Genomic DNA, 12,235 nt, shown 5'->3' with positions numbered 1-12,235 from the left:
AATATCAAATAAAACAAGTATGCCATGTTTACTATCTGACTGATGATAATTTTAAGACAAAATTGGTTGAAAGACACATTCCGACATCCAAGATGTTAAAATGTGAAAAAAACATGCATTTTAGAATTGCTGAAATTTTTACAGTGCTCAATAAATACACTATCACTGAATTAATTATGATGGGATGATGATGATAAAGATGATGAATATTAGCTGAGAAGTTGTGTCCTTGTGCCTGATAAAGTGTGTGTTTATGTATCAGGAATATATGCCTGATAGTTGGTGCATTTATGGGGGCTTAAAGACCTATGAAAAATAAACATGAAAACCAGTCATCTGAGGTGTTACTTGATAAAAATTTTATTAATTTGAGTCTTCTCTCTCTTCTTTTTAATAAGGCTGGCTAACGGTTTATCTATCTTATTAATTCTTTCAAAGAACCAACTCCTGGTTCTGTTGATCTGTTCCACAGTTCTTCTGGTCTCGATTTCGTTGAGTTCTGCTCGAATCTTTATTAACTCTCTTCTTCTGCTGGGTGTAGGATCTATTTGTTGTTTTTTCTCTAGCTCCTTTATGTGTAAGGTTAGCTTTTGTATTTGAGTTCTTTCCAGTTTTTGAATGGATGCTTGTATTGCGATGTATTTCCCCCTTAGGACTGCTTTGGCTGCCTCCCAAAGATTTTGAACGGTTGTATCTTCATTCTCATTAGTTTCCATGAATCTTTTTAATTCTTCCTCAATTTCCTGGTTGACCCTTTCATCTTTTAGCAGGATGGTCCTTAACCTCCATGTGTTTGAGGTCCTTCCAAACTTCTTGTTGTGATTTAGTTCTAATTTCAAGGCATTACGGTCTGAGAATACGCAGGGGACGATCCCAATCTTTTGGTATCGGTTCAGACCCGATTTGTGACCCAGTATGTGGTCTATTCTGGAGAAAGTTACATATGCACTTGAGAAGAATGTGTATTCAGTTGAGTTTGGATGTAAAGTTCTGTAGATATCTGTGAAATCCATCTGGTCCAGTGTATCATTTAAAGCTCTCGTTTCTTTGGAGATGTTGTGCTTAGAAGACCTATCGAGTATAGAAAGAGCTAGATTGAAGTCACCAAGTATATGTGTATTATTATCTAAGTATTTCTTCACTTTGGTTATTAATTGGTTTATATATTTGGCAGCTCCCACATTCGGGGAATATATATTGAGGATTGTTAAGTCCTCTTGTTGGATAGATCCTTTAAGTATGATATAGTGTCCCTCTTCATCTCTCACTACAGTCTTTGGGATAAATTTTAGTTTATCTGATATAAGGATGGCTACCCCTGCTTTCTTTTGAGGACCATTCGAATGGTAAATGGTTCTCCAACCTTTTAGTTTCAGGCTGTAGGTGTCCTTCTGTCTAAAATGAGTCTCTTGTAGACAGCAAATAGATGGGTCCTGCTTTTTTATCCAATCTGAAACCCTGCGCCTTTTGATGGGGTCATTAAGCCCGTTCACGTTCAGAGTTACTATTGAGAGATATGAGCTTAGTGTCACCATGATATCTATTCAGTCCTTGTTTTTGTGGATTGTTCCACTGAACTTCTTAAAGGGTAATTTTAAGAGTCCCCCTTAAAATTTCTTGGAAAGCTGGTTTGGAGGTCACATATTCTTTCAGTTCCTGCCTGTCTTGGAAGCTCTTTATCTCTCCTTCCATTTTGAATGAGAGCCTTGCTGGATAAAGTATTCTTGGTTGCGTGTTCTTTTCATTTAGGATCCTGAATATATCCTGCCAGCTCTTTCTGGCCTGCCAGGTCTCTGTGGAGAGGTCTGCTGTTACCCTAATACTCCTCCCCATAAAAGTCACTCTCTTTCACCATACACAAAGATAAACTCAAAATGGATGAAAGATCTAAATGTGAGACAAGATTCCATCAAAATCCTAGAGGAGAACACAGGCAACACCCTTTTTGAACTCGGCCACAGTAACTTCTTGCAAGATATATCCACGAAGGCAAAAGAAACAAAAGCAAAAATGAACTATTGGGACTTCATCAAGATAAGAAGCTTTTGCACAGCAAAGGATACAGTCAACAAAACTAAAAGACAACCTAGAGAATGGGAGAAGATATTTGCAAATGACGTATCAGATAAAGGGCCAGTTTCCAAGATCTATAAAGAACTCATCAAACTCAACACCAAAGAAACAAACAATCCAATCATGAAATGGGCAAAAGACATGAACAGAAATCTCACAGAGGAAGACATAGACATGGCCAACATGCACATGAGAAAATGCTCTGCATCACTTGCCATCAGGGAAATACAAATCAAAACCACAATGAGATGCCACATCACCCAGTGAGAATGGGGGAAATTAACAAGGCAGGAAACCACAAATGTTGGAGAGGATGTGGAGAAAGGGGAACCCTCTTACACTGTTGGTGGGAATGTGAACTGGTGCAGCCACTCTGGAAAACTGTGTGGAGGTTCCTCAAAGAGTTAAAAATAGACCTGCCCTACGACCCAGCAATTGCACTGTTGGGGACTTACCCCAAAGATATAGATGCAATGAAACGCCAGGACACCTGCACCCCGATGTTTCTAGCAGCAATGTCCACAATAGCCAAACTGTGGAAGGAGCCTCGGTGTCCAACGAAAGATGAACGGATAAAGAAGATATGGTTTATGTATACAATGGAATATTACTCAGCCATTAGAAATGACAAATACCCACTATTTGCTTCAACGTGGATGGAACTGGAGGGTATTATGCTGAGTGAAGTAAGTCAATTGGAGAAGGACAAACATTATATGTTCTCATTCATTTGGGGAATATAAATAATAGTGAAAGGGAATATAAGGGAAGGGAGAAGAAATGTGTGGGAAATATCAGAAAGGGAGACAGAACATAAAGACTCCTAACTCTGGGAAACGAACTAGGGGTGGTGGAAGGGGAGGAGGGCGGGGGTAGGGGTGAATGGGTAACGGGCACTGGGGGGGGCACTTGACAGGATAAGCACTGGGTGTTATTCTGTATGTTGGTAAATTGAACACCAATAAAAAATAAATTTATTAAAAAAAATTTAGTTTCACACCAGAGAGTGAACAACCTTTCAGAGTATTAACAGTGTCTGTCTCTAAAGCTTGCTGTTCTGATGTCATGCAAGGTAAGCATTTCACGCTTAGCACTAACACTGAGAGCAGGAGCTTATTATCACAGTTTTTCAGTTGTTTGTGGTGAAATTCTTATGGTTAAAATTACTCAGGGAAAAAAATAAATTTTCTAATTTTAGAATTACAGTATTTCAGGCTTCCCTCCCTCTGGATATCTGCTTTTATTTACACTGTACATTTACCTATTCTTTTTCTTTATACTCCCCACATTGAAAAATAACTAAATTCTTCTAAAAATAAAAGCAGACCGAAATGGAGTGCCTGAACCATCAAGATGAAAGCCATTTAGATCTATTCACTTTTCAGCAGCTGGTTAGCATTCTTGTACAAATATTTTGTATTTATTTTGAAGCTTGTTCAGTTAATATCATTGTTCTTCTATTTCCTACATATGATGTACTTGTGCCAGTGAAGCTGAATCATGCATTTTCCAGATGGCAAATCTTTCTGAAGAAAGTATTGTGGTGGCAGACCTGGCCAGCGGACTCCACCAATTCTTCCTTATGCAGTTCCACAGGGAATAAATTAGATTAGGCATGGCCTTCAGGAATGCAGTCAAGGTCAAATTTCTCCTTTAATTCTGCAAAAACAACAGTTCTGAAGAGAAGGAGTACATTGCATAAATTCTGAGCTACTTTTCATTGGAAGTTTTCAAATTATCTAGAGAATCTTATGTGGCTTACAGCAATCCAGAAGCAAGCTCTAATTTTTATTTTGTTTCAAAATTTCTAGCAGGTTCCTAAGTGGTTGTATTGGAAGTACATCATCTTTATTTATTTCAAACCATTATTCCTAGCTTGAGATCCCTTCCCTTTCTTTTTTCCCCTGCTATACATGTAGTCATGCAGCCAGAATGAACAGAGTCTTATTTTGTTATTTGCTAGCCCAGAAATCAGGTTATGAATGTTTATAAGGTAGCTGGAACTTCTTGAATCATCACAAGAATTCAAAAATGAAAAGATTTAATTTCCCCCTTAGATTCCCTACAATCTTCACATCTGATTATTTAAGATTATTTTGTTCTATGAGGAAGAGTAACACGGGAGCCAAAACCATACTTCTGAATAATTCCTGGCAGGTAGACAGCTCCAATTCATGAATATGTAACATCCCAAAGGAGAATTGCAGGCCTGCTGCTTCATTCATTCATAGATTCATTCATCCATGGATTCATTCATTCATTTGGAGAAAGAACTTAATTTGGTAGACCATGAGGATGCAAAGACAAACATACCACAGTTTTTGATTCCAAAGAATTTACCCTCTAATAGGAGAAGAAAGATATGAAAATAAGGAAGAGCAATGAAATATTTTAGATACTGTAAAAGGAGAAATAGGATGTCTAGGGGTGTGATAAGGAGAATAGCCAGTTCTTCTTGGGTAGTCATAAAAAGCTGAAAAATGAGCTGTTGTCTTAAAAAATGAGTCAGTTTCCCAATCACCTAATCTAGGAAATACATCCCAAACTAAGTTGAGGGTATGGGTAAGAGTGAGGGTGGGGAGTAGAGGATTTGAGCAAATGCCGAAACCCATATTTCCTTACATGTTCCCAGAACTATAAACATTTCATCTGACTAATGATAATGAGAGAATGCAGATTTATCCTAAAATAAGGGTAGATGATGAAGTATCTTATTTGCCTTTCTAAGACATTTTCTGTTGGAAGTCTGGAGGGTTTGTTGTTTGGAATTCATAATGCACACAAAACCGGGGTTAGGTTCCCAGTCTCCTCAACAAAAGGCTAATTTTTTAAATCATTAAAACAACTGAAGTATAGTGAGAACAACACTATATCATGCTTAATTCCTGAGAGCAGAGAATAAGTAATTTAGGTGTAAGGGAAGGAAAAATGGAACTTTACTATCTTTTTCAACTATCTTGCAATTTCTTTCTTTCTTTGCAAATTGGTCACCACTGAAGCCCTAACTTCCTCTATTCCTATTCCTCCCTAAACCTTGACCATGGAATTTCTGATTCAGCCATTCCTTTCCCAGGCATAGGATAGACCCCTTTTAAAATGTCCCATAGATGCCCATTCACCTTGCTTTTTACAGAGCCCTAAAACAGCCCATTCTGGGACTCTATGGATGCTTGCTGAAGGACACCCTACATAGTGCCACTCCACTTGTACTCCAGAATTACTTTCTCTATAAACTCCCATTCCCTGAATGCAATCTGATTTTAGTTCCTAGCAAAAAATCAATCTGAGGGGATCCCTGGGTGGCTCAGTGGTTTAGCACCTGCCTTCGGCCCAGGGCATGATCTTGGAGTCCCAGGATTGAATCCCACATCAGGCTCCCTGCATGGAGCCTACTTCTCCCTCTGCCTTTCTCTCTCTCTCTCTCTCTCTCTCTCTCTCCCCCCCCCCCCCGTGTCTCTCATGAATAAATAAAATCTTTTAAAAAAATCAATCTGTTCTAGTTTCTCTAACACACTCTACATGTCCCCAAAGTATTTGTTTTTATAACTCAAATAAACTGGTAGAATTTGAAGCAATTATCAACTTGAGGGAATATATTCAGGCTTTAGGACAAAACACATGTATGAAATGGTGAGCTGGCACCCATCAGGCCAGCTGGTTGTGCCTTGGAAACCACCAGTATGAATTCCCTAAAAGTGTTGCAGCTTTTCAAAGCTTATCTTCATCTAGCAGCTAGAACCTTCAAATTCTCTAAAAGTTTGAAGTATTTTCCACAAAATCATCTTCGGCAGCAACAGTAGAAGCTGAAGAGTAATTTAAAAAGCAATGAGGAAGGACAGGATAAGGAAGGAAGAAGTTATAGTAGTCTTCTCATCAATAAAGATACAATCTGTCCCCAAAAGAAATAATAGTAATTGTTATCACATTTACACATTCTAGAACATAACACTGGAGATTATTGTGATCCATTGAGAATATAGGAAATTGTGCATTCATCTATGTATTCATTTTTGTGTTTAACATTTTTCCTGCTTATTTTTTAAGTGTTCATTTACTACATTATGGTATAAACTCTGAGATGCAAGTGAAGATTTTCATCAAGTTTTAAAAGGCTAAATTTCAGTGTGATTTCTTTTAAAACATGATTTCTATTTCTTGCAAATATTGCTTATTTGTGTTATACTGTGACATTTTACATAAATTTTAAAAATCTAATTTTTGTTTCTAAATAAAAAATTCCTAAAAAGTTATATTAATATTTGCATCCAATAAATCATTCTAAAAGTCATTTTAATGCTTTATTTTAAAGCCACATGGTAAATTTTAAAGTTATAATCTATATTCTAAAAATCAGATGATTGAGGAGTGCCTAGGTGGCTCAGTCGGTTAAGTGTTTTCAGGTTATGTCATGACCTCAGGGTCCTGGAATGGAACCCCTCATAGTATCCCTGCTCAGCAGGGAGTCTGCTCCTCCCTCTCCCTCTGCCTCTCCTCCCTGCTCATGCTCCCTCTCACTCTCTCAGACAAATAAATAAAATCTTTTAAAAAATAAATGTAATAAATAAATATCAGATGATTGAATATAAGAGGTCTAAAAATGAATGCCCAAGACAGCCATTTGCTCAGAGAGCTAAAATAATTTTGCAAATGAAAAATTATTTAGCACATATATTAAATATCTACTATATAGATTATTTGCCTACAATAAGTCCTCATTTCATTTTATTTTTAAGTGAAAAATAAGTATATTTTCAGGTCTTTCATAATGTACCTTATAAATTTGCTGTTTCCTTCCTTTTCTTTATCAGAGAGGCCTATGTTGGCTATAGGTAAAAATATGACTTTCTAATCTAACTCTTTATTCTAATATCTATGATTCTAGGATGACAAATGACGTTATTTTTTGTAATTCAAGGCTTCACAGATTTATACATAATATATGACCTTTCTTCCACTACCCATACCTGAGTTCTGTCCTTGACTTTTTATTTTTTAAAGATTTTTAAAATTTATGAGAGACACAGAAAGAGAGAGAGAGAGAGAGAGAAAGAGAGGCAGAGACACAGGCAGAGGGAGAAGCAGGCTCCATGAAGGGAGTCCAATGTGGGACTCGATCCAGGAACTTCAGGATCAGGCCTTGGGCCAGAGGCAGGCCCTAAACCACTGAGCCACCTAGGCATCCCCTGTCTTTGACTTTTTAAATTCTTATTCATCCAACAGACATATGCAGAGGGTCCAATGTAATACCAAACTTATAGGTAATAGATGGGTGGTATCTGTGCCTTTTTACAATTAATCTTTTACTCCTTAGACTCCCGCTCTGAGTCTAGGCTTCCTACTTGCCATTCCCTACTCTGTGTTTTTCTGAGCAGATTGTTCAGAGCATGAAAAGGCTGCTTGATATTTCTTTTATGATTTCTGAGAAACATATTTTTCAGACTTGCCAAGAACACTAGAGCTTCTGTTGACAAATAAACAAATGTTGTACAACAAATTAAAAAGCAGGTGGGAGGGCCTGTCCTCTATATTGGTTTCAGAAAACAAACAACCCCAAACTCAAGCAGAAGTTTTTTGTTATAAATAATGCATCTAAAAAAAAATTTTTTTTAAATAAATAAATAAATCACGTATCTAGCCCCAACATGCTATCAGTGTGGAAGCATTATAACAGCATGGGTGGAAGAATTAAAAAGCATTATTAGATTCACAAATAATTTCAACTAAATTGGACATGCTACCCAAAGCAATCTTTGGATCTGTTGCAATTCCTATCAATATATCAATGGTGGCCTCCTCTTGCGCTCTCCTGTGAATGGAGGGTGGTGTCTGCTGAGGGGGATGCAAAGAACCGCTACCGGCGCAGGGAAAGTCTCCCCGCCTGCCCTGCTTCTTCTCCCCGCCAGTACTCGAGCTCGCCAGCATGTCTGTGGTGCCAACAATGGTTCGCAAACCTGCTGGCCCCGGGCCGGGGTGGGGGCGGGGAGGAGGTCAACCAGTTGGGCAACAAGTACATCCAGCAGACCCTCCTTTTTTTTTTTTTTTTTTTTGAAACATCACTATACAGATATATTTATCATTATTAGGTACACAGTTTATAAAAGAATAAAAATCTTCTTGAGAGCATAAGACAATAGAACCAAAGACAGGTGCCATTATATAAATGGAATGAGTGAACAAAAGACTAGGGTTTTCAAGCACATTTATATTACACAGTTCTGAAACTACTCTTTGAAACTGTAGAATCGATAGAGGATAGTTTGGAGACTTATAAGGCAATTTTACACGTGATATTTATATGTGGAGAGAAGACTTAATTGTACAAAACTATCCTGTTTTAACGTACATGACTTAATAGTAGAGTCAGTATTCTGTTTAAAGGCTGACATGTATATTCTAAATTTTAAAAACATGTCCAGATAATATATAAATTTTACCTAGAACACCTTTTCTGATGATGCACATTTACTTATATTTAATAGCTAACAATTTAAGACTATTAAAAGTGAAGCCAACATTATGATCACTATGTTCCTTGAATATAAACAGGTTTGAACTACTTGACAAAATTTAACTTTCTTAGTAACTCCCTCTGCTGAGATTGACAAGGCAACTCCTGCTATAATGTGAACATCAGTGAAAGAGCTTACTGCCATGAATACTTAGGTACTTGGCAACTCCTAAGAGACAAAGCCACAACAAGCAAACAAAAACCCCAGAACAATAAAAGCCCCATTACTGATCGTTGCTTTATTTCTCTTGTGCTGTTCTCTGAGTCTCTGAGTACATCGGGTATAGGGCTGTGTTAGGACCCACACCCTGGAACGCACCATCAACCTGTACCCTCTTACCAATTATACTTTTGGTACAAAAGAGCCCCTCTATGAGAAGGACAGCTCTGTTGCAGCCAGATTTCAGCGCATGAGGGAGGAATTTGATAAAATTGGAATGAGAAGAACTGTAGAAGGGGTTCTGATTGTACATGAGCACCAGCTACCACATGTGTTACTGCTACAACTGGGAACAACTTTCTTCAAATTACCTGGTGGTGAGCTTAACCCAGGAGAAGATGAAGTTGAAGGACTAAAACGCTTAATGACTGAGATACTGGGTCGTCAAGATGGAGTCCTGCAAGACTGGGTCATTGATGACTGCATTGGTAACTGGTGGAGACCAAACTTTGAACATCCTCAGTATCCATACATTCCTGCACATATTACAAAACCTAAGGAACATAAGAAGTTGTTTTTGGTTCAACTTCAAGAGAAAGCCTTGTTTGCAGTCCCTAAAAATTACAAGCTTGTAGCTGCACCATTGTTTGAATTGTATGACAATGCCCCAGGATATGGACCCATCATTTCTAGTCTCTCTCAGCTTCTGAGCAGGTTCAATTTTATATACAACTGAATTCCTGCACAGTGGAGAAGTAAAAGAAGCCGTCTCTGTGAGCACAGCTATACACAGTGTAGAATAAACCTGGTAGAAAAGTTCTTTTGGTTTTTATCTATTTCCCAATCCCTAAATTGCTACCTACTTTCTGTTATTTGAATAGTAAAGTTAATATGAAGAACTAGATAGTGGTGTAAACAAATGTGATAATGTTTAATTTACTTTTGGTTCTACTCTTACTTTTTTGTACAACATTAAAGAATATGAACTTCTTTCTAATTGTATTTTTTTTCCACATTAAACTTGTAAAATTCTTACAGGTGAGGACTGTTTTTTTCTCCCCCTCCCACTTCTAGACTGGTGGTATTAAGAGACAATGGCAGGTTTAGGGCAGTCAAGTATTTGGGACCCTTGTTTTGATGCCATTTTTGGGGATTATACTCCAACAAGACTGGGTTCTAGGCTATTGTGATTGAGGAACTTCTCTTACTTTTGGGAATTAGATTTGCTTAATGGAGTCCCAAGGTGCAACTCCTGAACCAAATAAAATACTTGGAGTTATACTACAACGGAGCTCCCAGTATATTACTGACTGGTACATTTCATATTGATATATTCAGACCTTTGTTCACAAACAACAGATCTTAAACATATGGGAAGCCATTCAAATTGGCTAGATTGGGGAAATTTATGGGAATTTATATAAAAAGAGACCTATTGAGAGTGGACTGAGACTCTTTTCCTTCATATAATGGGGGTATTCATTATTTGTGTTGAGAAATTATGTGTTTTAGTTATTCTTAGGGCCCTAATAAAATGTGATCTATGAAGGAAGTTTTTAAAAATGGGTCTGTGTTAGGTTTTGAACTCTTGGATTGCAAAGTTAGTTACTTCAGTTTATATCCATAGAAAGGAAAATTTGGTTTTAGCAAGTGACAAGCCTTTTCAAAAACATTTTGAGATAATTTGAATCAACTGAAATCTAAGGACAAAATAGGGGATGGATTTTGTCAGCCTAAGAAGGGGAAAATATCAAATTTTAAAAGTTCTTTAAAACAACACCGCTACATTAGGATCAAGTTTTGGGGAATAAAAAATGAATCTTAGAGCAAAAGAGTTTGCTGGCTGTGTCATTGCTTAATGGTCCAAGTATGTCGTGTATGACTTATAAGTATATTGAATATAGGCTTAATGAAAAAGAGATCTTGTAAGATACAGCTACTTAAGAGAGATTCCTGTAGTTTTTAAGAGATTGACAGAAATGAACTTTTGATTATTCTTATATCATCATCATACCAATCACAGGCCTTGTCTCCTGAATGTTGGGTGAATTGAAAGGCATATTGTAAATTCTTCCTTATTTAGACTTGAGAAAATCCGATCAAGAGCAACTGTATGAATAAAGGTTCAAGTTTACTTAGCTGAAGTCCTGTCAAGCCTTCACAAGGTTATATGTCAAGTAGTGATTGTGACCATGTTTATGCTTAATAGTAGATGAGCACCAGACTCTAGGACCAAAAATGACTTCTGATTTCCTTTGAAAAAGCCACTAATTCTGTGGATAGTCCTCTTCCCTCAAGGGCTAATAATTCTGTCCCTGTGGTTTATATTAGCATATTTATAACTTACTGTAGTTTTACTGGTGATTCAATGATTAGCTGAGTCTTATCGAGGTTGCAGAAGGCAGATACGGAAACAGCTTGCTCCAGCCCACCTTCTATGGTTGCCTTTAGCATCCAAGTGTAAAGCCGTAGTAACCACATTTCAGATGCACTAGCGCTTGCCATTTGGGGAGGATGGGAAGAGGTGGACTTTTTCTTGATATTATAAAATGCTGTTTAAGTTGAAGAGATCTGATTTGGGCTACTCATATTCTTTGTAATACAAGCTTTGACCTAGAAATGAATTTTTGATCAATACTTTGCAGTAAGTGCTTGAGTCAGTCATCTATATGTTGGGGCCCAGGTGAGAAAAACCTTTGATTTAAGGTGGCTGGGTTCCTAACTTTACAATGTTAAAAAGGTCTGGTTTTGAATCTAAAATTGACAACACACAGATTTTTTTTTTTAAGCTGTCTTTGAACTAGTCAACTACAACTGTATCTTGATACTCTCATGTTTTAGATTTTCTGATGGAAATAGTAAAACTAGGGAATTTAAATCTGATGTATTCCTAGAACATTAGAAGAAGGTACAAGGGATTGTTTAACAATTGTTTCAATGTATTTAAATTCTTAACTGTACTTCTTCAAGAACTAACAGTCTTAAATTGTGCATTCCAATTCTCTACATATTAAATACTGAATAATTTTAATGTGAACTCTTGATGGACTGATATGTAGTTTTGAATGCCTCCTGTGTTCCAGATTTGTTTATAAATGAGAGTCCTCTTTTGCATTGTATAAGAACAATATATGTCATGTTGTTTTCCCTGAGTAGTCCAAGTAGTGCATATTCTACATAAATCTACTAAATGGTACTGGAAAATACTTGTTTGGGGGATAAAACTAAAAGTTTTACTCAGATGTTTTCAGTCATTTAGAATTGATACCCCTTTGAAGAAAAGTGAAATTTGTTTTTTTTTCCCAAGTGATGAAGACTTGTGATTTTTTAATAAGTAGATAATATTTAAAATGGCATTAGAATAATTTTATGATTTTATACTTTTAACAGCAGATCAAGGAGATTTCTTATTTTTTTATCATTGTCTTATGTTAGCTTATATGGTTGTTATTATTTTGTTTATTAACACATTCCATTCAATTAGTATTTATTTG

At 36.8% G+C, this 12,235-nt stretch overlaps 1 protein-coding gene across 1 annotated transcript; it reads left to right on the top strand.

Annotated features, from left to right (window-relative positions):
* The first annotated feature begins 7,993 nt into the window (after positions 1 to 7,993).
* LOC140636396 (cleavage and polyadenylation specificity factor subunit 5-like) lies at positions 7,994 to 9,560 on the top strand. The gene is made up of 2 exons (XM_072831625.1): positions 7,994 to 8,080; positions 8,869 to 9,560. Exons 1-2 carry the CDS (start codon positions 7,994 to 7,996, stop codon positions 9,475 to 9,477), a joined length of 696 nt encoding a protein of 231 aa, XP_072687726.1. The 3' UTR covers positions 9,478 to 9,560.
* The last annotated feature ends 2,675 nt before the right edge of the window (positions 9,561 to 12,235 follow it).

The sequence above is a fragment of the Canis lupus genome, chromosome 7 (genome assembly GCF_048164855.1).
Source record: "Canis lupus baileyi chromosome 7, mCanLup2.hap1, whole genome shotgun sequence".
Lineage (NCBI taxonomy): Eukaryota > Metazoa > Chordata > Mammalia > Carnivora > Canidae > Canis > Canis lupus.
Note: the sequence above shows the minus strand (reverse complement) of the source record. Positions and strands in the feature narration are given on the sequence as shown.

Bases quoted from the DNA above. Each gene is read 5' to 3' on its own strand.
- LOC140636396 (XM_072831625.1), top strand. From the start codon at position 7,994: ATGTCTGTGGTGCCAACAATGGTTCGCAAACCTGCTGGCCCCGGGCCG. The intron at 8,081-8,868 runs GTACATCCAGCA...CATCGGGTATAG, and splicing joins GTCAACCAGTTGGGCAACAA to GGCTGTGTTAGGACCCACAC.